A 26,739-nucleotide genomic window follows, 5' to 3' on the forward strand; every position below is an offset into this window, starting at 1 on the left:
TGAATGTTGCAGTAACTTCACTTCCATATGCCAATCAAAAATTTGAGGCAGTCATCCCTGAATGGTTTTGAGGCAGCTTGCTTATAACCCTGCTTATAAACATTATTCATTGTTGCAACATCTGTGGTTATGCAACCCTTTGACCTTTCTGCACCAAACAACCTGCATTCTCAATGTACAATGTACAAACCAACCAAACTGCTTATACCACTTTCAGACTATGGAGCCCATCATGCAGCGCAGCTGCCGTCAAAGCACACCCACCCACAAACGGAGCTCCCTGAAACTCAAATAGATTTCCCACAGAAATCCTCTCCTGCCAGGCTGACCGTACGCAATTCCCACCTGCAAGTTTCGTTGGTTTACTCACCATATCGGCAAACATCCCTGTGCAGGAAACGGATGGATGGTTTCTTGAAAACTGAGTGGAGTCCCAGAGATGGAGCCCAGAGAGGGGGAGAGGGACTCTTGCCAGCTTGTGCCTCCAGTCAGCTGAGAAAATCCAAGCGGTGGCCGCGGTTGCTTCGGTCTTCTAAGGTCTTCCCTCGCGGCTGCTCTTTCCAGGCCTGCCCGCGGGAAGAGGCGCAAAATTGGAGCTAGGGAGGTGCTGCCAACTGCCTTTGTCCTTGTGAAAACATCCTCGACAAAGGAAAGCATCCCTATGCCAAGTTTACCTTTTGGACCATTGTTCCTCCTCTGTGACGGGCAACGTGCCAGCCGACTGGTTGCTGGTTTCCATAGCAACCAAACCCACAGCAACCCCCTCCCGTCAGTCTTTCCCCCTCTTTGGTCTCCCTGTGCTCCAGTGCAACTAGTTAGCTTAACCGAAGAACCCCACCAAACCAATGCCACCCTCTCCTTTCTAGCCTGGGGGGATTTAAAGGGGACACTTCCTATTAACATAGCATGGGATCCGGGCACGTGAATCGCTGGCTGTACACTGTAGCTAACAGCTCTCCGTGTGAAGGGACCCGTGCGTGGGTTATTTATAGTCCGCCTTTCTCGCTGGGACACAAGGAAGATTACATAGCTCCATAAATGCCCTGCCCTGGATAACCCTGGCTAGCGTGATCTCATCAGATCTCAGAAGCTAAGTAGGGTCGACCCTGGCAAGTATTTGGATGGGAGACCTCCAAGGGATACCAAGGTCATGACGCAGAGGCAGGCAATGGCAAACTACGTCTGAATGTCTCTTGCCTTGAAAACCCCACCAGAGGTCACCATAGTCAGCTGTGACTTGACAGCAAATTGATAAGATAAGAAAACTTCTGTAACTTGAGAGGTAGCGTGCTGTAGTGGTTCAGAGCAGTGGACTCTGATCTGCAGAACTGGGTTTGTTTCCCCAATCCTCTACGTGCAGCCTGCCGGGTGACCTTGGGCTAGTCACAGTTCTCTCTGAACTCTCTCTGCCTCACCTGCCTCACAAGGCGCCTGTTATGGGGGGGAGTGATTGTATATGCCGTTTTGAAACTCCTTTTAGTAGAGAAAAACCGGGTATAAAAACCAACTCTTCTGCTGCCGCTGCTGCTGTAAAGTAAGCTCTTTATTTCCTGCTTTCTGCTTTAGCAGTTATACCCTGTATTGTACTGTGATCAATGAGAGTCAGATGTTGTATGCGGCTGCAAGGGATTTGCAAGTACAGGTAACAGTTACAGGGACTTGCAAGCACAGGTACCTTAGATGAGCAGATCATCTTCTGTCACTCTACCCGAGCCCTGACCAGAGACTGGATTCCCCTACCCCCAAAGGAAGGAAGCCTTAATAAACCACAGAACTTTAATACTGAAGGAGAGAGGATAATCCATATTCCTGGAACTGTTAGGGAACAGATTCAGAAAATTACATTGGAGAGATCCAAACTGGCCTACTGGGTTTTACCCAAAACCGTGTAGATTTCCTTAGAAGAGCAAGCAGACTGGCATGCTGGAACCAGCCTAATAAAAGAACCAGATTTTTTTTGGGGGGGGGGGGGATAACCAAACATGTAAAATAGCAGAGGCAGATCTGCAAACTCTGAGCCCCAAACAGGATAGTCTCTTCTCTAGTAATGTTTTTTGCTAACATTCTGTGCTGCTCCATTTTTTTAGTGACATCAAAGGCGTAATTACAGTGCACAAGCCAGTGCTTCATTTCAGAAGGGATGTAGGTGCTGTTCTTTTCCATTTGAAGAGCTTCTAGTCACCAGGGAGATGGCCAATCCCTGTCTCTCCTGACTTTGATACCAAGACTTCCATGGCAAGATCCCAAAGTGGCAGAAGAGAAGAAGGCAGTAGTTTATGGTTCTGGAGAGATTAATGCTCGGGGTGTGTGTGTGGGTAGTGTGAGAGTCACAACAGGATTCAGCCGAATCCTGAGACGGTAGGGTTGCCAACTTCCAGGTAGTAGCTGGAGACCTCCTGCTAGTACAACTGCAATACAGATCAGTTCACCTGGAGAAAATGGCCGCTTTGGCAATTGGACTCTATGGCATTGAAGTCCCTCCCCTCCCCTAACCCCACCCTCCTCAGGCTCCACCCCAAAAACCTTCCGCAGGTAGCGAAGAAGGACCTGGCAACCCTATGAGATGGTGGGGTATTGCTGCAAACGGCCTTGCTGGTGTTCATAATTTGCTTTCGTTTTCAAGCTGACTTGGAATTCTTCTGTTCTCCATCTCTGGAAGCAGATTCTCACTCTGGGATGTTTTCCTTCCAGTAGACTTGTCTTGGGAAAACCTAGCAGCCCCAGCCAGCCTGTGGGGCCACTGGTTGCAAGCAGGCCCGCGTCCCCAAGCCCTGCTGCTTTCCTTAGGCGACACAGAAACATTTTCATCCTGCGCCTGCATGCTCCGTACAGTACAACAGCTAAATCCAATTTAATCTCCCAATCAGATTAAAAAGTGAATGCTGTGCTTAATCTCCAACCCGGCCACATAAAGCCACCATGACTGCCCTCTTCTGTCTGCTTCAGTCTATGCGGTTTTGCTGCTGCTGTGTCCAGGACAAAGGAATCCTCCAGACCCTTTCAGAAACACTGCAATGTATTTGTTGCTCTGGGCATTAGCAACCCACGCGCTCAGCTTTCTAGGTATCAGCAGGTTGTTTCCCAGCAGCCTAATGAAATGGGGTTTTTAAGTAGATTCCACTGGGGAAAAACTGGCCCTTGCTAAAGATTATTTATTTATTATGTATGCGTAGGTTACACACGAGGCCAGAGACACAGTTCCAACAGCAACCACTTTATTCAGTTAACGGGGAAGAGATAACTAACTTAACTGCAAAACACCCCAACTTATATACATACAGTTCCCAACCACCTGGAGCCACCCCCCCAGTCCATAGTTGGATGGCCAAACTCCACCGTCCAATAGGAGAAACAGACAACGGAGCCTGGAGCAGAGCCTCAAGCTCAACACAGTTCACCACAGCTGAATTCAACAGTTCAACAGTTCAGCATAGTCCTTGCACCAACTAAATACATTACATTTTATTATTCTTATATACTGCTCTCCTCAGCAAAGCTGGGCTCAGAGCGGCTTACGCCAAATTGGAACAAGTTAGATTCTACAAATACATTAAAACCATTTATATAAATAAACTAAAAACTAACAAACTGAAAACAGACCCATAAATATTTGTAATTAGTATTAATAAATAATGCATAAAAATGGTGCTCCTTGGTGGAGTAATCAGAGCACAGGAGCCAACAGAAAGCAAGTCAGTGATCAGTAAGCCTCCCAACTAATAGTCAAGCTAATAAAATGTTAAAGAAAGGGGGGGGGGGGACAGGGAGTACTGACTGAAAAAACTGTAGCTGTCCTCAACCATAAGGCCACTGCCTACAGAGCTGCCATACAGTGACAAGTGCTTCTGGTCCAGAATGCAGATTTTGTTCTCGGGGCTTTGTTTGTTCATAAAAAGATGACTAAGCAATTCCCCCCCCCCTCAGGATTTGAAGGCAATATTAACATTTAATCTTTTTTGCAAATGAAATTCAGTGGTAAACCCAGTACACAAATACAAATAGGGAGGGGCTGTGGCTCAGAGGCAGAGCATCTGCTTGGCATTCAGAAAGTCTCAGGTTTAATCCCCAGCATCTCCAGTTAAAGGGACTAGGCAAGTAGGTGAAGTAAAAGACCCCTGCCTGAGATCCTGGAGAGCTGCTGCCGGTCTGAGTAGACAATACTGACTTTGATGGACCCTGATCTCCAGTTAAAGGGACTAGGCAAACAGGTGTTGTGAAAGACCCCTACCTGAGACCCTGGAGAGCCACTGTCGGTTTGAGTAGACAATACTGATAGGGAGGGGCTGTGGCTCAGTGGTAGAGCAACTGCTTGGCATGCAGAAAGTCCCAGATTCAATCCCCGACTTCTCCAGTTAAAGGGACTAGGGAAATAGGTGATGTGGAAGTCCTTTGCCTGAGAACCTGGCGAGCTGCTGCCAGTCTGAGTAGACAATACTGACTTTGATGGACCAAGGGTCTGATTCAGTATAAGGCAGCTTCATGTGTTCATGTGTACAACTTTCCAAAAGAGAACCACCGGCACACTGACATGTTTCCTAGATCAGGAAGAGGCATGACCTCTGTTTATCTGAAATAGGCCTTCCCTGGAATACCCTTACCCCCACATTAAGATCTTTTGCACTGGCTGAAGTGTAACAGCCAAGTTGCTCAGTGCCATTAGCCTTTCCTCTTCCTAACTGGACTTTAGGAAGCAGGTGAAGATCATTTTCATCTGACTGAGACTGCAATGGGCATAATCCAAGTAATGAAACTGACTTCTGGGTAAGCAGGCATGTGATAACTCTATGCAGGCTGTTGTCATTTTAACCTGGAGAGTCAGGTGGTTTTAAATCTTTGCTTGGCTTTTCAAACCATGTTGTGTGAAATGTATTGTTTGTTGTGGTTTTTTTTTTAAATTGCAAACTGCTGTGTGTGTATAAAGTGCCGTCAAGTAGCAGCCAACTTATGGTGACCCCTTTGGGGGTTTTCATGGCAAGAGACTAACGGAGGTGGTTTGCCAGTGCCTTCCTCTGCGCAGCAACCCTGGTATTCCTTGATGGTCTCCCATCCAAATACTAACCAGGGCTGACCCTGCTTAGCTTCTGAGATCTGATGAGATCAGGCTAGCCTGGGCCATCCAGGTCAGGGCGCAAACTGCTGTGGAGGATATAAAAACATATTAAGTCCATAAATAAAATAAGAGGAGTCAGGAAAGTCTTGATGCACAAGCTTTTTGCAACATTTCTGCAGGTTCCCAAAAGTATGCAAGACACTTATACACACTCTGCAACCCAGCTGGTTTATCCCAATTCTGGCTTTGTTATTAATCACCTAGAACTAAATTGGGTTCAGAGGCAAAGTGTGTACCTGGTTACTAGGGACAATGCCTATTTGGTGCCTGTTACCCCTTGGGTATTCTTGCTGTATTCCACATCAACAGTCATAATCACTTAACACACTCTCTGTGAATCTAACAGTAAACTAGCTGGGCCCCGTGAAGATAATGAAAGCAGCACAATAGGGCCACCTTCAGGTAAGGGAGAATTCTCTACTTCCCCAGGGGAACTCTCCAGTCATACAAAATCAACTTTATCTACATCACAGGGTTATTATGAGGAAAAAGGGAGAAGGGGAAAATGAAGTTGTAAGATGCTTTGGGTCCTCATTGGGGGGGAAAGTAGGTATAGATATCCCCATAATAAAATTAATAAATTAAAGGGAGGAAAAAGGTAAAAAGGTAAAGGTCCCCTGTGCAAGCACGGGGTCATTCCTGACCCATGGGGTGACGTCACATCCCGACGCTTACTAGGCAGTCTTTGTTTACGGGGTGGTTTGCCAGTGCCTTCCCCAGTCATCTTCCTTTTACCCCCAGCAAGCTGGGTACTCATTTTACCGACCTCGGAAGGATGGAAGGCTGAGTCAACCTTGAGCCGGCTACCTGAAACCGACTTCTGGCAGGATCGAACTCAGGTCGTGAGCAGAGCTTGGACTGCAGTACTGTAGCTTAACACTCTGCACCACAGGGCTCCTAAAGGGAGGAAAAGAGGGAGAAAATAGCCTTCTGAGGCTCCTGAGAGTGTATAGAATCCTGGAGGGGAAGATTTGGGGATACATGGTGGGATTTCCAAACCGTTACCCTCCTGTGATTCCTTGTGGAGAGTTCAAGCTTTTTAGTCCTTTTTCTGTAAGTCTCAGGATTAATATGTTAATTAATATGTTAACATGTTTCTTCTTGCAGCCACCTTTCAACATTAAATGTATAGTACATACAGTATTGGCCTCCTCATCTATTGCTAATTCTTAATATCCATGAAGGTGTTGATATATTTCATTAGCCAATTTAACAGTAAACCTGTTTGATTAAGGAGGGACTTTGCATGGCTTCTCCTCTTTCATGGGGTCTGATGCTGAAGCACTGGGAATAAAGAATCGGTTCCTGACTTGTGGTACCATCAGATAGTGGTGGACCTCTTGCTGAAAGACCTTCCACAAGACACAGGTCTTCTCTTCAGGACTGTCACACTTGAAATAGATAAATCCACTCCTGGGATAAATCCACTCATCTCTTCTTTTGGACAGTATATCAAAGAAAAGATACTGGGGAGGTGGTGGCCACGGACAATGAGATGTATTTGTACTTTTATTTCCCCCATGGGCAGCTCAGAATGGGCCACTCTTATATAGAAAAACAGCCTGCATGGAGAGAGCTCTTCCCTCACCCACTTGATTCAGAATGGGGGTATCCACAGCTGATTTGGTTAAGAAACAAACTTAAGTAAAAAGTATTCATGCAACTGAACAACACCTTAAGTGTCCATTCTAGAATATATCCCAGAATCTTGGGCAACATATAGGGATTCCTGGGCATGCAAGCCAATATGGAAATATTCCCACAAGGCAGAAAGTCTGCTGTAAACTATACTCCTCTGGATTTGTCAGCAATCTTGTTCTGTTCGTTAACCATCCAAGTGTGAATAAGTCACAGCTCACTGCAAATGGTACTTGCTACTAAATTGTGTGGACTTTTTGACCAGCTAGTCATCCTTGAGGCTGTCTCCTTCTAATGCCTCACACAACTGATGAAATGTCTACTTAGCCCCTGGTTGGCTTGAGAAAGGACAAGTCAATAACATCTACGTCAAGCGTGACAGCTGCCATCTCATCACTCACCAGGGGGATTATAGAGGAAGTTGGCACAACCATCATCCTTCAGCTGAAAAGCAAAGCTTGGATCCATTGAGGAAAAAACAAACAAACAAAAAATCTGGAGCACAGAAGACTATTTCCGCTGGTTAGAAATCCATAAATTTAGACAATCTTTTTTATTGGCAAAGTATAATGCCTTAGAGTCGGCCGAGACGAAACACGAGGGAGATACAATAAAATTATTGTACGCATGCATTAGGAGAGTATGCTCTACCCAATTCTTGGGTATCTTTGCGAACTCCAGCTTATTTTAACACCTTAATAGTCCCTTGTTACCGTAGAACATTTATGCTTGCTCACCTGAACGCCGCACCTTCGGCAGTGTTAAATGGAAGATATGGCAATTTACCTTATTCAGATAGGCTTTGTCCATGTGATCTGAAGAGAGTGGATTAATTATCCCATATAAGGTTGGAATGCCCCCAATACAATTCTTATCGCAATCAACGAATTACTCCTATCTTAATCAAATTACCTGCCACTGTAAAAAAAAGATAAAACATTCCCCTTTTGCTGGCGGATAGAGATCCAAGAACAACATTGGCGGTGGCCAAATATCTCTCCACCATATTTCCTTAAAGAAATCCCAATTTACCACTCACAACCTTTGGGGTCAAGGGAGCTTGAAGGAAAATTATTGTAGAAGAATGCAAATGCCCATTTTGTCCAGATCAAGTAGATTCCCTAGCCCACATTGTTTCAGCATGTTCACAAAATAATATTGCACAAAATAAATATATCACTCCCTGGATAAAACAGCTAATGATACTTTCTGGTAGGTGGATACTGCATTATATGTTATCAAGTAGATTAGTGAATTGTGTGAGAAACAGCAACTTCTCTCTTTATAGTGTCAAGCAGAAATTAATCTTCATCCCCCCCTTTTTAAAGTGTGAAATGGTAGATGAATAGCTAATGGCTGTTAAATCTAGGGAAAGGAAGAAGGAAAACGAGTAATGCATACTTCCCTGAGGACTCCATTGGCAGCTTAGCCCAGGAGCACCCTGGTTATAAGAACATCAGATGTAGAGCCTGGGCTATCTAGGTCAGGGTCTAGCAAACCTATTGCAGAGAAAAGCCTAATAAACCCTCAAAATGAATCACTGTAATCTGTGGGAAAGAGGCTGCTGCACCACTGAAACTATGGAGGCATCCTTCAGTAAAACAGAGTTGCACTTACCTGTAACTGCTGTTCATCAAGTGTCTTCTATCCGGGCATGCGGGACTGCACTGAAGACATGATGATGAACAATACTTCAGCCCTTGCTAACGTCATGTCCTTCACCAAGCACACACATTCAGCAACAAAAGGAAACACTAACAATGGCCATTTCTTTTATTAAGAATGCCTGCATTTATTTATTGGCAACCCTTTCCCAGAAGTTGAGGGCAAATGACAGTAATTATTCATACAAAACACAGGCAGGATCTCTGTCCCCTATGGGCTCACAATATGTGGGAACTTCATACTGGCACGGGGGAGAGGAATTTTCTCTGTGTGTGGTGCTCCTCACCATTTAGGCACACATTTGCAGTAAAGGAAACTTTGGTTTTTCATACATGGCTGTTTCACTTGCCCATCATCCCTCCGACGACTTTGGGTCTTTGTGTTGATTATGCCTACCGTTTCTGATCGTCAAAGGTCACCTCGCTCTCCCCCTTTTGTTTCCCCGCGTTTTGCCTGTGTTTTCAAATTTGAGATCAACAACAATTTATTAATACAGTCACTGACCAGCAGAAAAAAAATTGAGATAAAAACAGGTCTCTGAAAACTCGGGCAAAACGCGGGGAAATGCAGGGGAAGAGTGAGGTGACCTCAGACAGTCGGAAACGGCATGCATAATCAACACAAAGACCCGAAGTCATCAGAGGGGTGATGGCGAGTGAAACAGCCATGCATAAAAGACCTTCATGACCCAGAGCACTGGCCCATCTACTCTGACTAGCAGTGATGCTCCAGGGCTAAAGCACAGAAAGAGCCTTTCCCGGCACCTGCAACTTGAGATCCTTTCAAGTGGAGATGCCGGGGACTGAACTTGGAACCTTCTGCATGCAAAGCAGATGCTTTAAACTGAGCCACAGCCCCTACATCTCCATTTATAGCACCACTGAAAAACAGCATCTGGGTCCGTGGCATGGCATACAGAGGAACGTTGCTAAAAATAAGCATTGCATATCCCTTCGTGCATGAACCTCTCTCTGCCTGTTACGCAGAGCCACCCAAAAAGAAAATAAGCCCCGAATGCATGTGCAAAACTGATGTAAATGAGAACTGCTTTGTACAGTACATCTCACCTAAAAATACAACATGGGGGGGAAACAAACCATTCATTTGAAAAAAACGTGTATTGTATAAGCAATTTCATCAGGGGGGAGGAGCGGCTGCAGTTAAACCTATTTAATTACATTTTTATATCCCACCTTTCTATTTTATCCTCATAAATGCCCTGTGAAGTAGGGTTAGGCTGAAAGAGTGACTGGCTAAAGTCACCCAATGAGCTTCATGACACAGGAAGGGTTTGAATCAGGGCCTCCCCTTTCCTAGTTCAATACCCTACCCATTACATAACACTGTCTTTTACCATGTTGCACATATTTGACTGCAAACCCAGGTTGTATGGAAGGGCCCCTTGGTCTACTTCACTTATAGAGGATTTCCTAAATAGACAGTATTCAACACGGCAAAAAAAAGCACACCAATCTGACAAGCAGACCATCATTTGTGATTATTGCACTGAGTGGTAAACTGCACAACTGCCAGCAGGTATATTTTGGAGGGAAGCAGGTGAGTGCGGGATCCCCATAGTGCAGGGACAGCCAATTACTGTGCCCCATCTTGCCCCCATCCTAACTTTTCCAGCTCCTGGCCCAACCCAAGTCAGATGAGAAGTGGTCCATCTCTCTGTGCCCAAAATGAATGGATGCCCAACTGTGTTGCTGCACAGAGACTCCTCTCACTGCCAAACCCTCACCTTTCCTTGAGCTCCTGGCATCACAAGTACGACTCCTAGCATGAAACAAGAGAGTGCATCGGAGGCCTCAGCAATGATGGATCTCCGGTACTCTCTTCTATAGCATTGTAAGGAACTCCCATCAAATTCTTGAGTATGGAGGGCCAGACCTTCTCTGGCCAAGCTGCTCAGAGCCATAAGGACATTATTGCTGGGAAGTGGGAAAGCCTCTGCCCTCAAACAACTTGGCTGGGGAAAGTGCAGCTCTCCAAGTTGAGAAGCTGGACACAGTAGGGTTGCCAGCTCCAGGTTGGGAAATACTGCAGATTTTGGGGGTGGAGCCAGAGGAGGGTGGGGTTTGGGGAGGGGTGGGACTTCAATGCCATAGAGTCCAATGGTCAAAGCGGCCATTTTCTCCAGGTGAACTGATCTCTATTAGCTGGTGATCAGTTGTAATAGCAGGAGATCTCCAGCTAGTACCTGGAGGTTGGCAACACTAGGTCACAGTAAAATGTTAGCGATGCCATTAATTTCTGAAACTGCTATCAGTTGTATCTTGTTGAACTACCATTCCCTCAGCTTTGGCCATAATCAGCCCCAGCACCCACTCCAAGAAAATGCACTCCCAGTTCTTGCCATGTGCTAGTTTGGAGCACCACCTCCTTCTATACATTCAGGTAGTAAAACAGGCACTCAACTCTTGAATGTCCCCACCACCACTTTAGGGCAAGGCTAAGTCTTCTTCTGAAGTCTTAGATTTGATCCACCAGGTAGTGTCAGAAACAAAAGACACTAAACTGATGAGAGGGTGTCATCTGCATATTTGCTTGATCTGTAATGAGCCAGAAGCACCAATAAGGGAAACTTGGAAGAAAAGGAAAAAATTATAGTGAGGTAAGTAAGAGTGATGGCATAAAACGTTTTGCATGGGTTACGATATTTCTTCAACAAGTGGTCTCTATCAGCCCCGTGGAACTTTATGACTTGCAAAGGCATGTCTGATGGGGGATGAAGAGTCTTCATCTTGGAATGGATCCAGGGTTCTTTCCTGTAATATTCCTGCAATTGAAAAGTATGATTAGAAGTTGAGTGAGGCTAAAGGTAAAGACAGACTGGATAATCTAAATTAGGGGTATTTCCACACACAGGTTATTTGCTCCAACATTTAGCTGTTGGGAAGTGTTTTGTTTTGTTTTTCCCCTGATTCCCCCCAGCATCATGTTACATTTGTGCACATCCTAGGTTTTCCCTGGCTCTTCTTTGCTCTATGGTTTTGGGAAAGATGGCAGCAAAACTTGGATGGCTGCCATGTGGGTGCATTTGGATTTTCCTGGTCCTGCCCGCACAACAGCCATTTCCACCATGGTAGCCATGTCATCTCCCTACTGCAGAGGTTTTTTTTAAACTGGAGATTTAATAGCATTATATCAAATATACTGTTATACCAAAATACGCATCAAGTTATCTGAATTCTCAGCTTTCATTTTTTTTTTAAAGTAAGCTCATGTCCCTTTTCTTGCAGAGATGTAAGGGGAAAAGCATATCTCCGCAACAAAATGGGCTAGAGTTATTAATTTAAAATATGAAACCTGGGAACTGCTGTGGGGAACTGCTTCTTTTAAAAAGGAAGAGCCCAAATGGGCTCAGAACAGCACCACAGGGGAAGGGCTCCTGCCCCCACCCCCCCGCATTTTTCCTGCATAAAAATCCTGCTAGGGAGGAAGATATTTTGCTGGATTTGCTGCCCCACTTGGCATATCTGTGCACATGGAGCAGCAAAACTGGTGAAATAACGCCCCCCCCCCCCGAGTGCGGTTTTCACATGAAGAAACTGCTGGGGGGAGGGGAAGGCGGGAATGCTTCCTCTACCTATGGTGCCATTCTAGGGTAGCCAACCTCCAGGTACTAGCTAGAGATCTCCTGCTATTACAACTGATCTCCAGCTGATAGAGATCAGTTCGCCTGGAGAAAATGGCCACTTTGGCAATTAGACTCTATGGCATTGAAGACCCTCCCCTCCCCAAACCCCGCCCTCCTCAGGATCCGCCCCAAAAACCTCCCGCCGGTGGTTTGCTAGACATGGCTGCTGCTATTCTGCAGGCCTAAACTCCATCCTGGGAGACAGCCAGCTAAGCAGCCAGTCATATTTTTGTCACTTACACAGAAAAACCCTCCTCTTCCATCTGTTTTTCAATCTGCCTTATGTACATACAAATACATTGGAAGAAATTTTCCCAAAAGGCCCAAATGATAATTTCAAGCTGATCTTTCCTAGCACGGTGAATGGAAATATTTTAGAATATGGCTTCCTGATTGGCTTTTCAGAAGCCATATTTCTTGAACTTCCTGTGATGTTTCTGGCATGAGTCACAGCTTACTTCTTCTTCCATGACTCATGAAAGCTCATACCCTGCCAGAAATTTAGTTATTCTTTAAGGTGCTACTAGACTCTTGCTCTTTTCTGCTGCTACAGGCAGACTAACATGGCTACCCATCGTGATCTATTTCCTGTGATTTGTAACATCTTAAACTTTATATGGAAACTGAGGCACTTCTAAATGCCTAGACAGCAGCAGGAAAAGTATTAACTATTGAGTGCTCATTTGAAGTAGTGGTAGCTGATTATTATGTTTCTCTAAATATTAGTCAGAGCAACTGTAGAGAATTTTGCAGCTAATGAATGGCGGCTGGGCACACCCTCGCCATTTTAACATTGGTTCCAAAAGACCCTGAATCTTGCCATATTAAAATATTGGTTACAACAAGCTCTAGGTCTCGGGAAAGCTCCTGGCCAAAGTCCACTTTCAAATACTGGTCACATAGGTCACATAGATCATGTAGTATTATTAATGATTAAGTGCTTGCTAAGCTAGTCCTTTTATGTACCAGCTAATCCTTTTAGCTGAGAGTGTTTTTCCTGTAAACTCTGTCGTGAACCCTATTGTCTTGTTATTCATTAACTTTGGTATCCATTGTCTAAATGCCTAATAAACTGAGAGATCACTGGGGCAATTCAGATTGATCTCTGGAACTCAAAGCACCGTGCGTGCTTTCCCCAAGGCACTTTCAAGGTGCCTTCCCTTCAAGCAACGTCTGAGGTCACAAAGCTAGAAAGCTGACAAAAACCGTTGCATTTCCCCATGAGTGACTCATTCAGCAATGTCCTTTACCTGGAGATTTTGGTGCAGAGAATTCCTACAACTTCAGAGATGTGACACGTGGAATGTGGAAGGGATAGGTCTCCTCTGATCCTGTAGAACTACAGACAACACAGGAGAAAAGCAGTAAGGATTGGACAAGGTAGGAAGGCGTACCCAGGAAATTGCATTGCATCCTAGTTTCAATCCCCAGCAAAAAGGATATCATGCAACAGCATTAGAAAATCCCCTTGCCTGAGATCTTGGAGTGCTGCTGATTGACTACATGGATCAACAGGCTAACTCTAGAAACCTTCATTTAGGAAGTCACAACATCTTCTCAAGACACTGAAGAGGTGTATTAAAGGTAAAGGTAAAGGTCTTCTGTGCAAGCACCGGGTCATTCCTGATCCATGGGGTGACGCAACATCCCGACGTTTCCTAGGCAGACTTTGTTTACGGGGTGGTTTGCCAGTGCCTTCCCCAGTCATTTCCCATTTACCCCCAGCAAGCTGGGTACTCATTTTGCTGACCTCGGAAGGATGGAAGGCTGAGTCAACCTTGAGCCGGCTACCTGAAATCGACTTCTGTCAAGATCGAACTCAGGTCGTGAACAGAACTTTTGACTGCAGTACTGCAGCTTAACACTCTGCGCCACGGGGCTCCTGAAGAGGTGTATTACTCTCACATAATAGGGTTTTGGAATCTGTTACTGCCCAACAGCATCAAACCCAGAGCAAATGACCTGTGTGGAAATGGCCTTTATCAGACCTCAAAGAATCTGGCATTCATTTAATAAGAAACCAGAAGGAGTGCCCCTTGCTGGGTCAGACCAAGGGTCCATCTAGTCAAGCATCCTGCTTCTGCCAGGCAGGTACTTCCAGAAATCCCACAGAGTTTAAAGGCAACATCTTTCCGCACACGTCCACCTCCCCCCTCTTACACACACACACACACACACACATGTAACTGTTTAGAAGTGAACTATGTCTCAACATGGAAACTTTATTTAGCTATCATGTGCACCATTTACTGTTGGCAATGGACAAGTGTCTTTTGACTCTGGTTATCCAGAGCTGCCTTCAAAGCCCGCTGCACATCTCCAGCCACACTTACATCAATCGATGCCTGATGGGACGCAAATGCTTGGTGGTCTTGATGGCAAAGAAGATGCTGGGGATGAGGAAGAAAGTGCAACAACCCAGGCTGAACCAGAAGGCATTCTGAAATGGAAAAAGAGATATCCACTCTGATAAGGAGCTCCATCCCTTAGGAGAAGTTTACAAAATTGCTACCGTCATGACTGGCAAAGGATTTGTTTGTATAGGAGGGCTTCTGTATTACAAAGGTCCCTGTCAAAGTAAACAAGGCTGTCATATTAGTGGTCTGACTGACAGCATCTAAGATTGGGAGAATCTAGATGATGCAAGGGCATGGAAAGTCCCTGGGTTAACTAGCCTAAACCAGATGAGGCCAGAATCTGATGCAATGCTCTGCAACAGGTGAATGACTCAGCAAGTGGTCTCATTGGTCTCTGATAGTGGCAATGTGTATCTATGTTCATAGAACTGTAACATCAGTGTGGGATGCTATAGTGGAGAGAAAGAGTGTGTTGTCTGTGCACTGTAAATCAATCAATCACTGCTTTTCTAGTAGCAAGTATCTCTGGTGGTTTGTTCTGGATCGTCTGCCTAATCCAATGGCCATTCAGCACCTCAAGGCTTTAGCTGAATTGTTTAGACAGCTGGAGCTCAGAGGGAAAACGTTCTCTGATGAAGACCGGGTTTATATTTTGCTTGGTTCGTTGGATGAGGGCTTCCACATGCTCATCACATCAACACACACAACATGCACACTTTCATGGGGATCTCAGTGAGGGATGAGCAACCCAGAGTCAGTAAGAGTGTAGTTTTGGTTCTCATTATTATCCCCAAGTACAGCACTTCACAGTGCAATCCTAGGAACACTTTTCTGGGAGTAAACCCCACCAAACAGACCAAAGTAGGACCTGCTTAGGAGTGCTCTCTTACTTTTCCAAGCGGGCATGAATTGCAGACATCCTATTGCATTGGACAAAGTAAAGGGGAGCCACCATGGTGGGGACTACCTGACTTCTACTCTTGATGTCTCCAGCCACTAAGAATCAAGCTTGCTCCTAATTGTATAGCCCAAATAATGGGTCCTATTTCTTGTCACACTGAAGTGTGACAGAATATTGAGAAGGGGTTTTTATAAAGAGATAAATGGTGTGGGGAGAAAGCAAAATTTATCTTCCTCCTTTCTCTTGTTTCCCCCCTCCTCTCACTCATAAAACAACTAATTGGTTTCTGAATGGGGTTTTGTTGTTCCTTTCAATGATCTCCCCCTACACACACACATGCACACAAACACACTTTTCTTCCTCTTTTCTTCCTGGGTTAGGCTGCCTGTTTTTCCACTGTCAGTCCTTTAGGGACTCATGTGTACAATTCATATCAGCTGTTAGCTGCCCTTAATCTTTACTATAAAGGTAGGATGTAAACCAAAACAAACTAATAAATAGTAAAATTTGGAATATGAAGTTGGCAGGGGAGAGTCAGGGGAGCCAAAATAAAATATTTCTTTATCCAGTGCATCACTAAACGATAGAATTCACTACAACAAAGTCTATTGTTAAGGTCCGTGACCATAACATTAATAAATTGTTGTTGTCATAACACTACAACAAAGTGTGTTGATAGCCAAGCAGCAAAGATCCTGTGAAGCAGAATCGAAAAAGGGAAAGACAGGGGGAAGTAGGGGAAAGGCGGCACTCTTTCATGCCTTTTTGTTACTCAGTCTCTGTTGTCAGACAGGAGCCGCAACCTAAGACTCTTCTACTCGAGGTGAATGACATGGTCAGCACACTCCCAAGCAGACGAGTGGAGACTTGCTCTGAAGCCAAGGAAAGATCAAGCCAGCTTCCCGATTCCCACAGATCTGCACACCTTCCCTTTTAATATGCAAGCTAAGGTCTGAGTTTGTCCTGATGTTGCCTTGTTATTACATATTAATCAGAATAAGAGACTCTGGATCAGGACTTCTTGGTTCCCTGACCCAAAATGGCTCCATGTGGGCCCCAAAGGCTTCAGCTCCCCCTGATTATTAGGGCTGCCAGCTCTGGGTTGGGGATTTCCTGGAGATTTCGAGGTTGAGCCTGGGAAGGGCAGAGTTTGGAGAGGGGAGGGAGCTCAGTGGCGATGTGATGCTATCCAGTCCACCCTCTAAACCAGCCGTTTTCTCCAGGGGGAAAGATCTCTTTAGTCTGGAGAGCAACTGAAGTTCTGGGAGGTTGGCAACTCTTGTTTTTCATATCTCAGTGGCATATCTCAATATTGTCAAGAGTGGCTATGGGCCCACAGGAAAGCAGCAGCCCTCATCATCATCTAGGAACAGACTGTGTCTGAACAGGGAAGCTTCATGTAACCATAATATCTTTTAACTGTAATGATTAGTAGCCATATTGTTAGGGTTGCCAACTTCCAGGTACTAGCTGGAGATCTCCTGCTATTACAACTGATCTCCAGCTGATAGAGATCAGATCACCTGGAGAAAACGGCCACTTTGGCAATTGGAATCTAGGGCACTGAAGTCCCTCCCCTCCCCAAACCCCGCCCTCCTCACGCTCTGCCCCAAAAACCTCCTGCCAGTGGCGAAGAGGGACCTGGCAACCCTATTTCCTCCCCATTCCTAAATATTTTAAGCCTGCAAGCACCTTTGAAATTCTGACACAACATGGAGGACACAGCCACAAAATGGCGTGCCACAAAATGGCTGCCTTGGGAGGTGGAGCCTGCCACAACCTGGCTGCATTCAGGTTACTTGAAAGAGTTTCAGGAGATCAAGTTGGAAACACATAGAATAAGGGACAAAAGGGAAAAGGGTCCAAATGAACTGCAGGAAGAACATTTCTATCCCTTAAAAGAGATGAGTGCCTTGGAGTGCTCACCCAGGGATCCACAATGCGATCACACAAGATCACCCGGCCATTGTCCAGACCAGTGGCGAGGGGCTGGCATGAGGTAACATCCCCTGTAAGCTGGAACAGAAAAGAACAGCACTTATTCACACGATCACTTTGGCTGAACACAGTATGTAGACAGCATACAAGTAGGTTGGACTCCTGCATCATTTGGCATTCCTCCGTGAGACTCAGTGAGCAGAAAACGCAACTTGGTGAATATTGCTGGGCCTGTGGGGCTAGAAGACCCAACTGTAATTGTTAGCTTCCCATAATCCACCAAGGCCTTCCTGAAAAGGTTTTTCCCAACAAGAAATTTTATGAATTACTCAAGTTTTACCGGATTTGCTCCTTCACCACTACCCTAGACTTCTCCCACTAGGCATTTGACAGTCTCTGACTTTCCCCATAAGCACGCATACAGCCCTTTCTAGGGCACATGAAAAGCCCTAATGGGCAGGGATTGTCTAGAAGTCAATTCCACTTCGGTGATCCCTGCACTACTACATCACACTCCACTGATGTGAACAGCAGTAGAAAAGCCAGTACTTACCACATGCCTTAGCCAGTTCAGGTACATGGAGATGTATCCCACCTCTTTTCTGACAAAGCAAGCTAATTCCTGGGAGGGAAAAAATAAGATGCAAACTGAACGGCTACCTGTGCTTTCCAAGGCGACAATCCCTCTGCCTTTCTGCTTCCGCACTATTTGACATAAACGCTTTCCAAAATGAAGATGGTTCCCATGTGGTGTGGATGGATCTCATGTGTAAATTTGTAACAACAATGATTAATGCCAATGAGCCTGTGAAAAACTAAAACCTGGATAGCATTTTACTTTGAGAACAGAAGGAGCAGGTTGCACATATCACTCAGTTGCACAGTGTCATTACAAGGGGTTCAAAATCCCTATTCAACCAGGAATTCACTAAACCATTTGTAAGTCTTGTGGGTGGGGCTTTGTTGTTGCAAACAACTCATCACTGGATTTAACTATCCTCAGATTTGGCTGACTTGGCTATTAGAATATACAAGTCGGGGCCCGCAAGAAACTTGCGGGAGCGGCCATCCCATTCCTCCAACCTTTGATTCCTTCCCTCTCCCTCCACTTCTCTCTGTGTGTCTCTCTTTCTCCCCCTACCCCCTCTCTTACTTTCAGTCTCTCCTCCACGTCTACTGTCACTCCTTCCCTTTCTGCCTCCCTCGTTCCATCACTCTGTTTCTCTCTCTTTCCGCCTCCTCCAGAACATCACTCTCCCTTTCTACATTAGTGGCTTGCCCGGCCACACAGCCATTTTGCTGGAATGGTGGCGGCTCGCCTGCACACACACCCTCCCTCCCCAGCAACTTCTCAGCCTCAGCAGAATTAACAGCAGCTTGCTCACCCTCCCCCAGCAGTTTCGCACCTGGACAGCTCACCTGGCCTCTTGCCCAGCCACCCAGCCTCTTCACTACTGTGGTGGCTGCGGCGCGCCTGTCTCCCTGCCAACTTCACCACCTCAGTAGCTCTGCTAGCTACTTGCCTGTGAGAGCCAGTGTGGTGTAGTGGTTAAGAGCAGTTGTTTGGAGCAATGGACTTGGATCTGGAGAACTGGGTTCGATTCCCCACTCCTCCACATGAGGGGCGGATGCTAATCTGGTGAATCGGGTTGGTTTTTCCCACTCCTCCACATGAAGCCAACTGGGCAGCCTTGGTCTAGTCACAGCTCTCTTAGAGCTCTCTCAGCCCCACCTACCTCACAGGGTGTCTGTTGTGGGGAGGGGAAGGGAAAGTGATTGTAAACCGGTTTGATTCTTCCTTAAGTGGTAGAGACAGTCGGCATATAAAAACCAACTCTTCTTCTTCTTGTTTGGCCTCTTTGCCACCTGGGTGGCTCGCCTGACCACTCACGTGGCTTTTTTCACTGTCACTGTAGCTGCGGCTCACCTGCCCCGCCCCCCAGCTTCACTGCCTCTGCTGCTCTGCCAGCTGCTCACCTTGCCACTCACATGGCTGCTTCACTGCTGCAGTGGTGACCTCTCACCTGCCCAGTGGTGGTGCCTCATGGCCCCATGGCACTTTAGCTGCCTTGGCAGGAGCAACTCCTCACCCAGCCTTCCGGCCTCTCTGCTGCCTCAATGGCTCACTAGGCTACTCACCCATGCTCTTCACCACTTCGACATCAGTGGCAACTCCTCCCCCACCTACCTAGCTGTCTCAGCAGCATGGTGGGTGGAAATAATATAAGAGCTGCACAGGCACAGAGAACACTGCTGGTTTGGGGATGAATTAAACAACCCAATGCATTCTTTTTTCATTTTCAGATTTTTCTGCAAACCTGGGGGTCCCCCAAGTTTGCAGAACAATCCGTTTTCTTCCTGTGTGGCCCCCAACCCATTGTTTTAGATATCTGCAGATGGAGCTACACTTTCACAATTAGAATATTTGATGACGACGACGATATTCTAGTTTTGCAAGTTTTCATTCTTCCTCTGAAAGAAACGTAAGTACCCTGAATAATTTCAGCATCTCTCTTGCTCACCTTTCTCAGGATCTTCTCAACGTCAATGGGGAGAGTGTTCTCAACAAAGCGAACTTTGGCCTCCATGTCGTTTATTTGAGTCTAGCAGGAAAACATTAGGAAGAGTGATATGGGGAGAGCTATAGGATGTCTCAGGCCAGAACTATATGCACTGACAATCACCAGGTTGCCACTAACAACACTATCAAGTTGGCCTCCTTTCCTCATGATGCGTGACTAAGGAATGGCAACATGCTTTCCCTTGTCCCTGCTCAACATTACTGGCTGCTGTCTGGAACAAGAAAATGTCCAATGCAGTGATACATCTCCTATGGATATGCACTCTATGCATCTGATCAAATGAGCTCCAACTCATGACTAATTGGCTTATCGCAGTACATTCTCCCCATATTGTCATCCTTTCCTGGGAGATCGGAAGAAGCTAGTTTCCCTTCTCTTAGCAGACTCCTCTCGGAGGATAACCATTCAAGTAGCCAAATTTTGCCTCCGGCCTAGTGGGATTTGTAAACAACTAATTGAAAACCTTTCCCCATAGAAGATCTTTCCTCCTCTTCTTCAAATCATCCCTCCCAGAATCATCAACTTTTATTATTTTATTTTATTATTTTAACCTAACTTTGATTTTTATTCAGAGCTGATATTGTATCGAAATAAAACTTGATTGATTGACTAATTTGCTTAGTCTTTAAGCTTCAGTTTAATTTTTACTGCAACATACTAAGCAAGCTACCTTCTGGATTAATCTACGTATCAGTCTTATACTATTTCCTCCTAGGATGTGTATTCTATGTAGAAAATGCATACAGTGTGTGATAATTATTGGAAACACAGAACCTCTCCCTCTGTCTTTTATGGTACCGCTTCATAATTATAGTCCAGCACCCCCACTCCACTTTCATTGTTCCGACTCGGTGCATACTGTAACTGCAAGAAGTTCTTGCTCGCATGGGAAGCTGCCTTGCCTGGAATTTATTTATCCTGTCATGGCTATGACCCTGTTAGGAAAAAGCAACTGAGAAAGCTCTCAGAAATCCCTCAATGACCAATTAAATGGGAAGAAAAGAGGAACAGAACTGCCATTGCCTGCATTCAGATGGAGAACCAGGATTTGACGAGCAAAAGCTTTTCGATAAGAATTTAATACATAAGACGACAATGGTACCCACAACCCTGATGAGGCATGGCACAGTTTGTTAGACATTGAAGACACTGGAGAAGAAGAAAAACTAGAAAGAGAGACATTGCATCTACCAAAGAAGGAAACTAGAACATACACAGTAGACAGCACAAATCATTTATGTGGAAGATGACTGATTACCAAGTTTTATAGCTATGCATCAGTCATCAATCAGCTTATGAGGGCTGCTATACTAAACGCACTCACACAAGAGTAATGCTCACTGACACATAAGAGACGACAAGATTAGGATTGTGCTGTAGGGCTGTAAATGTTACTTTATTTAATCAGCCGATAAATCAATTAGAGCTTTAAGCGCCAGATAAAAATTTGCCTCCTTCCCTCAGTTAAACTGTGGGGCCAACATGGAAGGCCATACACCTGTGCAATGTGGAGAGATGTACAAAGATACATACAAAAATAGCCCCCTTTCCATAATTTACACCCCAAACAAGCAAATACTTTGTGTTTCATGGTGAAACCAATTTGTCTTTCCTAAACACCATAGCGAACTATGGATGAAAATATGGATAGGGGAAGGGCCATAGCTCAGTGGTAGAGCATCTGCTTGGCATGCAGAAGATCCCAGGTTCAATCTCCGGCATCTCCAGTTAAAGGGACTGGGCAATAGGTGATGTGAAAGACCTCTGCCTGAGACCCTGGAGAGTCGCTGCCAGTATGAGTAGACAATACTGACTTTGATGGACCAAGGGTCTGATTCAGTATAAGGCAGCTTCATGTGTTCATGTGACATTGGCTTCATCCTGTGGAACACACACATAAAGACATGCACACACACACACACACCACGACCTCCCAAATGCTGATGCTGGGGGGGCTGTGGACTTGAGTGGACAAAAAGCTATGCGGCCTGGGATGCTGCAGTGAAGAGGGGGACCCAGGCTGACACCACTCCTGGGCCAGTGGAGTTTCTTGCGTCAGCAAAAGCACAACTGATTGAAGAGAAAGGGGAGTGTGATTTTTCCTCCTACCCCCTGCTTACCACAGCTCCCAGCACAGCATGCCCTTTTGTCCCAAATGGCAGCTCTTTGAAGATCTCAGGGGGTATGCTGAAGCAAGGATAGGATGGAACTGCATTGTGAGCATCCTCGCATGTGTGTGCTATAAGATCTAAGACAATGTACCTATTTAAGCTAGATCTTCCGTAATACTAATCTGAAGTTTCACATGTCTTTGAAACCCATTGGGCTTCTGTTCTGTTACCACAATAGGGAGTACTCTGCAGTTCAGATTCCCAAAATAGATATAAACAAAGAAAATGATACCCTTTTCCCACTGCAGTCTATAATGAGGTTTGGACACTTATTTAAATATAACTGATTGATTAAAAAAACTAGAGATGGAGGACTGGGATGGGGCAGACTAGTTTTTCTCCTAGGGGATAGGTTTGGGTTCACGTAGCATCCACTAGGGCTGTCGATTCGGTTCATCCCGAACCGAAAAACAGCCGAATTTCCCCTGATTCGGCGGTTTTTAGTTCGGATGGAACCGAACTCAAAAAAAAAAGGGAAAATAGGGAGCAGAATTCAGCGAGTTCGGGGTATTCGGCGAATAAATTTGGCAAATTCGGGGTTCGGCGCAGCAGCATAACTGTCAGTTAGTAAGCACCATTCTCCTGCGACCAATCAGTGGCCAAGCTGGGTCTTCTTCCCCACCCTTAATGTGCATCTCTGACGATGGGGGTTTGCAATTAGCAGAGCTTGCCGCCCACGCCCAAAGCTCCCAGCCCTGACAAACAGCTGAGCTGCCGGGAGCAAGGGCGGGGCAGGTGCAAAGAAGATGGAACAGAAGACATCCACAGTAAGACCCATTTAGGGGCTTTTCTCTATAATTTTTCTCCTGTGTGTGTGGGGGGGGAGGAAGCAGAGTCTGTGTATGTGTGGGGAGGGAGCAGTTTCTGTGGGTGGGGGGGGGAAGCCAAAGGGGGCTTTCGCCTGTTCTGCGGGGGGGGGGGTGCCCCGTGATGGAACAGAAGACATCCACAGTAAGACCCATTCTGGGGCTTTTCTCTATAATTTTTCTCCTGTGTGTGTGTGTGGGGGGGGAAAGCAGACTCTGTGTGTGTGTGGGGAGGGAGCAGTTTCTGTGGGTGGGTGGGGAAGCCAAAGGGGGCTTTCGCCGGTTCTGCAGGGGGTGCCCCCTGAGTCTCTCTCTCCCTGGTTTGAGGGGGGGGGGGGCTTCAGTTGTGTGTCCTCAGGATTTCCCTCATTCATAAGATCGGTTAGGTCTATTTTGATGCTTGCTCAAAACTGGTTTTCAAATTGTGCCTTAAAGAATGCATTTTCCTGGTCCTGAGTCCAATGCAAAAGGGGAAATTCCACCCCCTCCTGCTCCTTATGCATAGCTAGCTGCTTCTGTCCCTTTCCATGGTTTGCAAACTCCCAGGTGTCAGGTGTTACTTTGCATGGTTGCAAATGTGTTGTTTTGCTTGGTTGGCATGGTTGCAAACATGTTGCTTTGCTGGTTTGTATGGTTGCAAATGTGTTGCTTTGCATGGTTTGCATGGCTGCAAATGTGTTGCTTTGCAATGTTTGCAAACTTCTTTGCATCTGCCCCGCCCTTGCTCCCCGCAGCTCAGCTGTTTGTCGGGGCTGGGAGCTTTGGGCATGGGTGGCAAGCTCTGCTAATTGCAAACCCCCATTGTCAGAGATGCACATTAAGGAGGGGGGATCCCTTTCAGGGCCCATATCTCAGCCCTCCCTGACCCAATCTTTACAAAACTTGGGGGTTCTTGCAAGAAGGGTCCCCTCAAGCTACGCTGAAAGTTTGGGACCCCTACCCCCAAAAAAGCACCCCCATGGAGCCGCAGAAAGGCGCGATTGTGTTTTTAATGGCTTTATTCAGCCGAATTTTCCCCCCGAACTCCGGATCTCATGCCCAATTGCACGGACCCAAAGCGGGGGAGTTCGGACTTCGGCATTTCCCGAATAAAAATGGGCCAAATTTTGCCAAATCCAAATTTTACCAAAAAAAAATTTTCAACAGCTCTAGCATCCACATAGAGACCCACTTCCCGGGCATAGTACAGCCCGTGGTAACAATACCTGTAGGTTTGGTGCCATTGTGGACAAGAAGTAGACACTTTCTTTCAGATTTTCCTGCAAAAACAAAAGAAGAGAACCATACCTTGTAAGCCACTCCCCTCATCCTGAAGGGAGACAGTCAACTATCTCCTCCATGCAGGAACAATCCAGAAATATGCTTTATCTAACCCTAACTTCATGGGTTATGATTTGTGTGTGTGTGTAAAGTGCTCTCAAGTCACAGCCGACTTATGGCGACCCCTTTTTGGGGTTTTCATGGCAAGAGACTAACAGAGGTGGTTTGCCAGTGCCTTCCTCTGCACAGCAACCCTGGTATTCCTTGATACTCTCCCATCCAAATACTAACCAGGGCTGACCCTGCTTAGCTTCTGAGATCTGACGAGATCAGGCTAGCCTGGGCCATCCAGGTCAGGGCCAGCCTCTGATTATCTATTACCCAGGTAGGTTTGGAATTCGTTTGAATGAAACACTCTAGATCAGAGATGATAAAAGCCATGGAGTTAGGATTAGAGTTGTCAACAAGCTAATGTGGGATTTATCCTCCTCAAGCACAACCTGTGAGTAATTGCTAGGGAAGTAAACAAGTTTCAAATAAAGCTAGTGAATTTTTTTCCTGGGGGTTCAGGAAATCCCTAATTTGACTCCTCAAGCACAAGAAGTCCAGAGGTGGTACACAGGCTTGCACTCTTTGTTGGAATGTTCTGCACACTTACCACAAGTTCTTTCATGATGTCAACTGTGGTGTTCTGAATCTTATGCAGCATCTGTGATTCTTTAGCCAGCTGTTCCGCCACAGATCTGTCACTCTGCAAGGAAGACCAATATCACAGTTCAGCTACAGAGATAAGGAGGGAATTTGAAAAAGGGGGTCCCACTTCCTCCCTCTGCTGATCTGTTCTTTTCCCGGTCATAGCCAATAAAAAATTGGGGCTTCCCTTTCTCTCTGACTTCTCTGCCTACATACCTGAACCTTGCTTAGTCTCTCAAGGTCTGAAGCCAAGCCTTCAATATTGGTCCTCACAACAGGTTTGCGTATCTAGAAAAAACAAGCATCATTTTCAAGTGTTCAAAACATTTAACATGCATGTTATCTCAATGTTTACAACTGTCCCAAAGGATGGTCAGTGCTATTATCTCCAGATGCAGATGTGGAGAATAGCTGCTTGCCTAATGCAAAGTAATGAGTCTATGGCTGGGGCCCCACTTGTACTGGGGACTTCTTGATCACCTGAAACAGCTTGCTGGGGATAAAGTGTAGATGACTGGGGAAGGCAATGGCAAACTACCCCTTAAACGGTCTGCCTAGTACCGTGTTGGCGAACCTATGGCACGCGTGCCACTTCCGGCACGCGTAGCCCTCTCTGCCGGCACGCGTGGTTCCTCCAAGCCGCTGGCCTTTCCGGCTCTGCCCCTCCCATGCATAAATGGCCTCTTTCTTTCTCTGTCTCCCTCTGTCCTTTTCTTTCCCTACTTTTCTTTCTCTCCCTCGCTCTATTTCTTTCTCCCTTTCTCCCTTTCTCCCTTTCTCCCTTTCTCTCTCTCTTTCTCTCTCTCTCTCTCTTTCTTTCTTTCTTTCTTTCTTTCTTTCCCTCCCTCCCTCCCTCCCTCCCTCCCTTCCCTCCAGCGGCTTCTCCGGCGCCCTCTGGGTCTGTGCGGGCGGAGGGGCGTGCAGTCCTATTCCACCTTTGAAGTGCCCACAAGCCATCCTCTAAACACCTTTCCATTTGTCTTGATATGTAGAGAGAAAATACTAAGGAACTAGTTGCCAATCTCCAGGTACTAGCTGGAGATCTCCTGCTATTACAAGTGATCTCCAGCCAATAGACATCAGTTCCCCTGGAGAAAATGGCCACTTTGGCAATTGGACTCTATGGCACTGAAGTCCCTCCCCAAACCCTGTCCTCCTCAGGCGCCACCCCAAAAACCTCCCACTCATGGCGAAGAGGAACTTGGCAACCCTAGCCTCTCCCTCTGGGTATTCAGGTTAAATTGCCGCATTGGCACTCGGCGATAAATAAGTGGGTTTTCGGTTGCAGTTTGGGCACTTGGTCTCTAAAAGGTTCGCCATCACTGGCCTAGTAGATTCAGATTCAGACACCTTTATTGGCATAGAAAGGACACTGATATAAAATAACAATGGTACAAAGATATGTAATAAACACTTCATCCTACAAACATAACAATACATATATCCAACAGGGGACTATGAGCTACAATAGACCCCGGCACTCTATCTGATGATGTAGCCCCATGCTTTCAAATAACCTAGGTTAATTTTATACCATTTACTTAATCGTTACTCTTTTGTTTTGTTTTGATGACAGCCATCAGAAACTCTGCCACATGTTCAGTGACAGCAGGAATCTTGTCCTCAAGTAAAAATTTAATGATATAATGCGTTGTATTTTCTTGTCTAATAGAATCCTTTGAAAAGAAGATTTTTCTTTAGAAAAACCTTTTTTTGCATCTTGTACAAAAACTGATTTGATTTGGTAATATTGGAGCCATTGTAAATCATCCTTAAGAAGTTGGAAGTCTTTTAGTGAGCATTTCTTCCCTTCCCAATTAATTAGATCTTGATAAGTAATAAATTTGTCTGGTCTAAGTGGGCGCAATGTTAGCATTTCTTGAGGCGATATCCACATCGGTGTTTCTGGTTCCAAAATGTGTTTATATCTCATCCAGATACGAAGTAGAGAGGACCTGATTATATGATTACGAAA

At 45.7% G+C, this 26,739-nt stretch overlaps 2 protein-coding genes across 2 annotated transcripts in view; both read right to left on the minus strand.

Moving 5' to 3' along the window:
* Nucleotides 1-437, minus strand: part of KCNIP3 (potassium voltage-gated channel interacting protein 3) — a 106,492-nt gene extending 106,055 nt beyond the window's left edge. Inside the window, exon 1 of the mRNA XM_056860288.1 lies at nt 371-437. Coding sequence (XP_056716266.1) covers nt 371-385 — 15 coding nt within the window. The 5' untranslated portion in view covers nt 386-437. The remainder of the gene's footprint in view (nt 1-370) is intronic.
* A 12,874-nt stretch (nt 438-13,311) lies between these two features.
* The window catches only part of PROM2 (prominin 2), a 60,886-nt gene continuing 47,458 nt past the window's right edge, over nt 13,312-26,739 (minus strand). The window contains exons 16-23 of the mRNA XM_056860623.1: nt 24,981-25,052; nt 24,730-24,822; nt 24,017-24,070; nt 19,775-19,855; nt 17,806-17,874; nt 17,241-17,330; nt 14,390-14,496; nt 13,312-13,395 (exon numbers count right to left, since the gene is read on the minus strand). Coding sequence (XP_056716601.1) covers nt 13,332-13,395; nt 14,390-14,496; nt 17,241-17,330; nt 17,806-17,874; nt 19,775-19,855; nt 24,017-24,070; nt 24,730-24,822; nt 24,981-25,052 — 630 coding nt within the window. The 3' untranslated portion in view covers nt 13,312-13,331. The remainder of the gene's footprint in view (nt 13,396-14,389; nt 14,497-17,240; nt 17,331-17,805; nt 17,875-19,774; nt 19,856-24,016; nt 24,071-24,729; nt 24,823-24,980; nt 25,053-26,739) is intronic.

Source organism: Euleptes europaea, chromosome 14 (assembly GCF_029931775.1).
Source record: "Euleptes europaea isolate rEulEur1 chromosome 14, rEulEur1.hap1, whole genome shotgun sequence".
In the NCBI taxonomy this organism is placed as follows: domain Eukaryota; kingdom Metazoa; phylum Chordata; class Lepidosauria; order Squamata; family Sphaerodactylidae; genus Euleptes; species Euleptes europaea.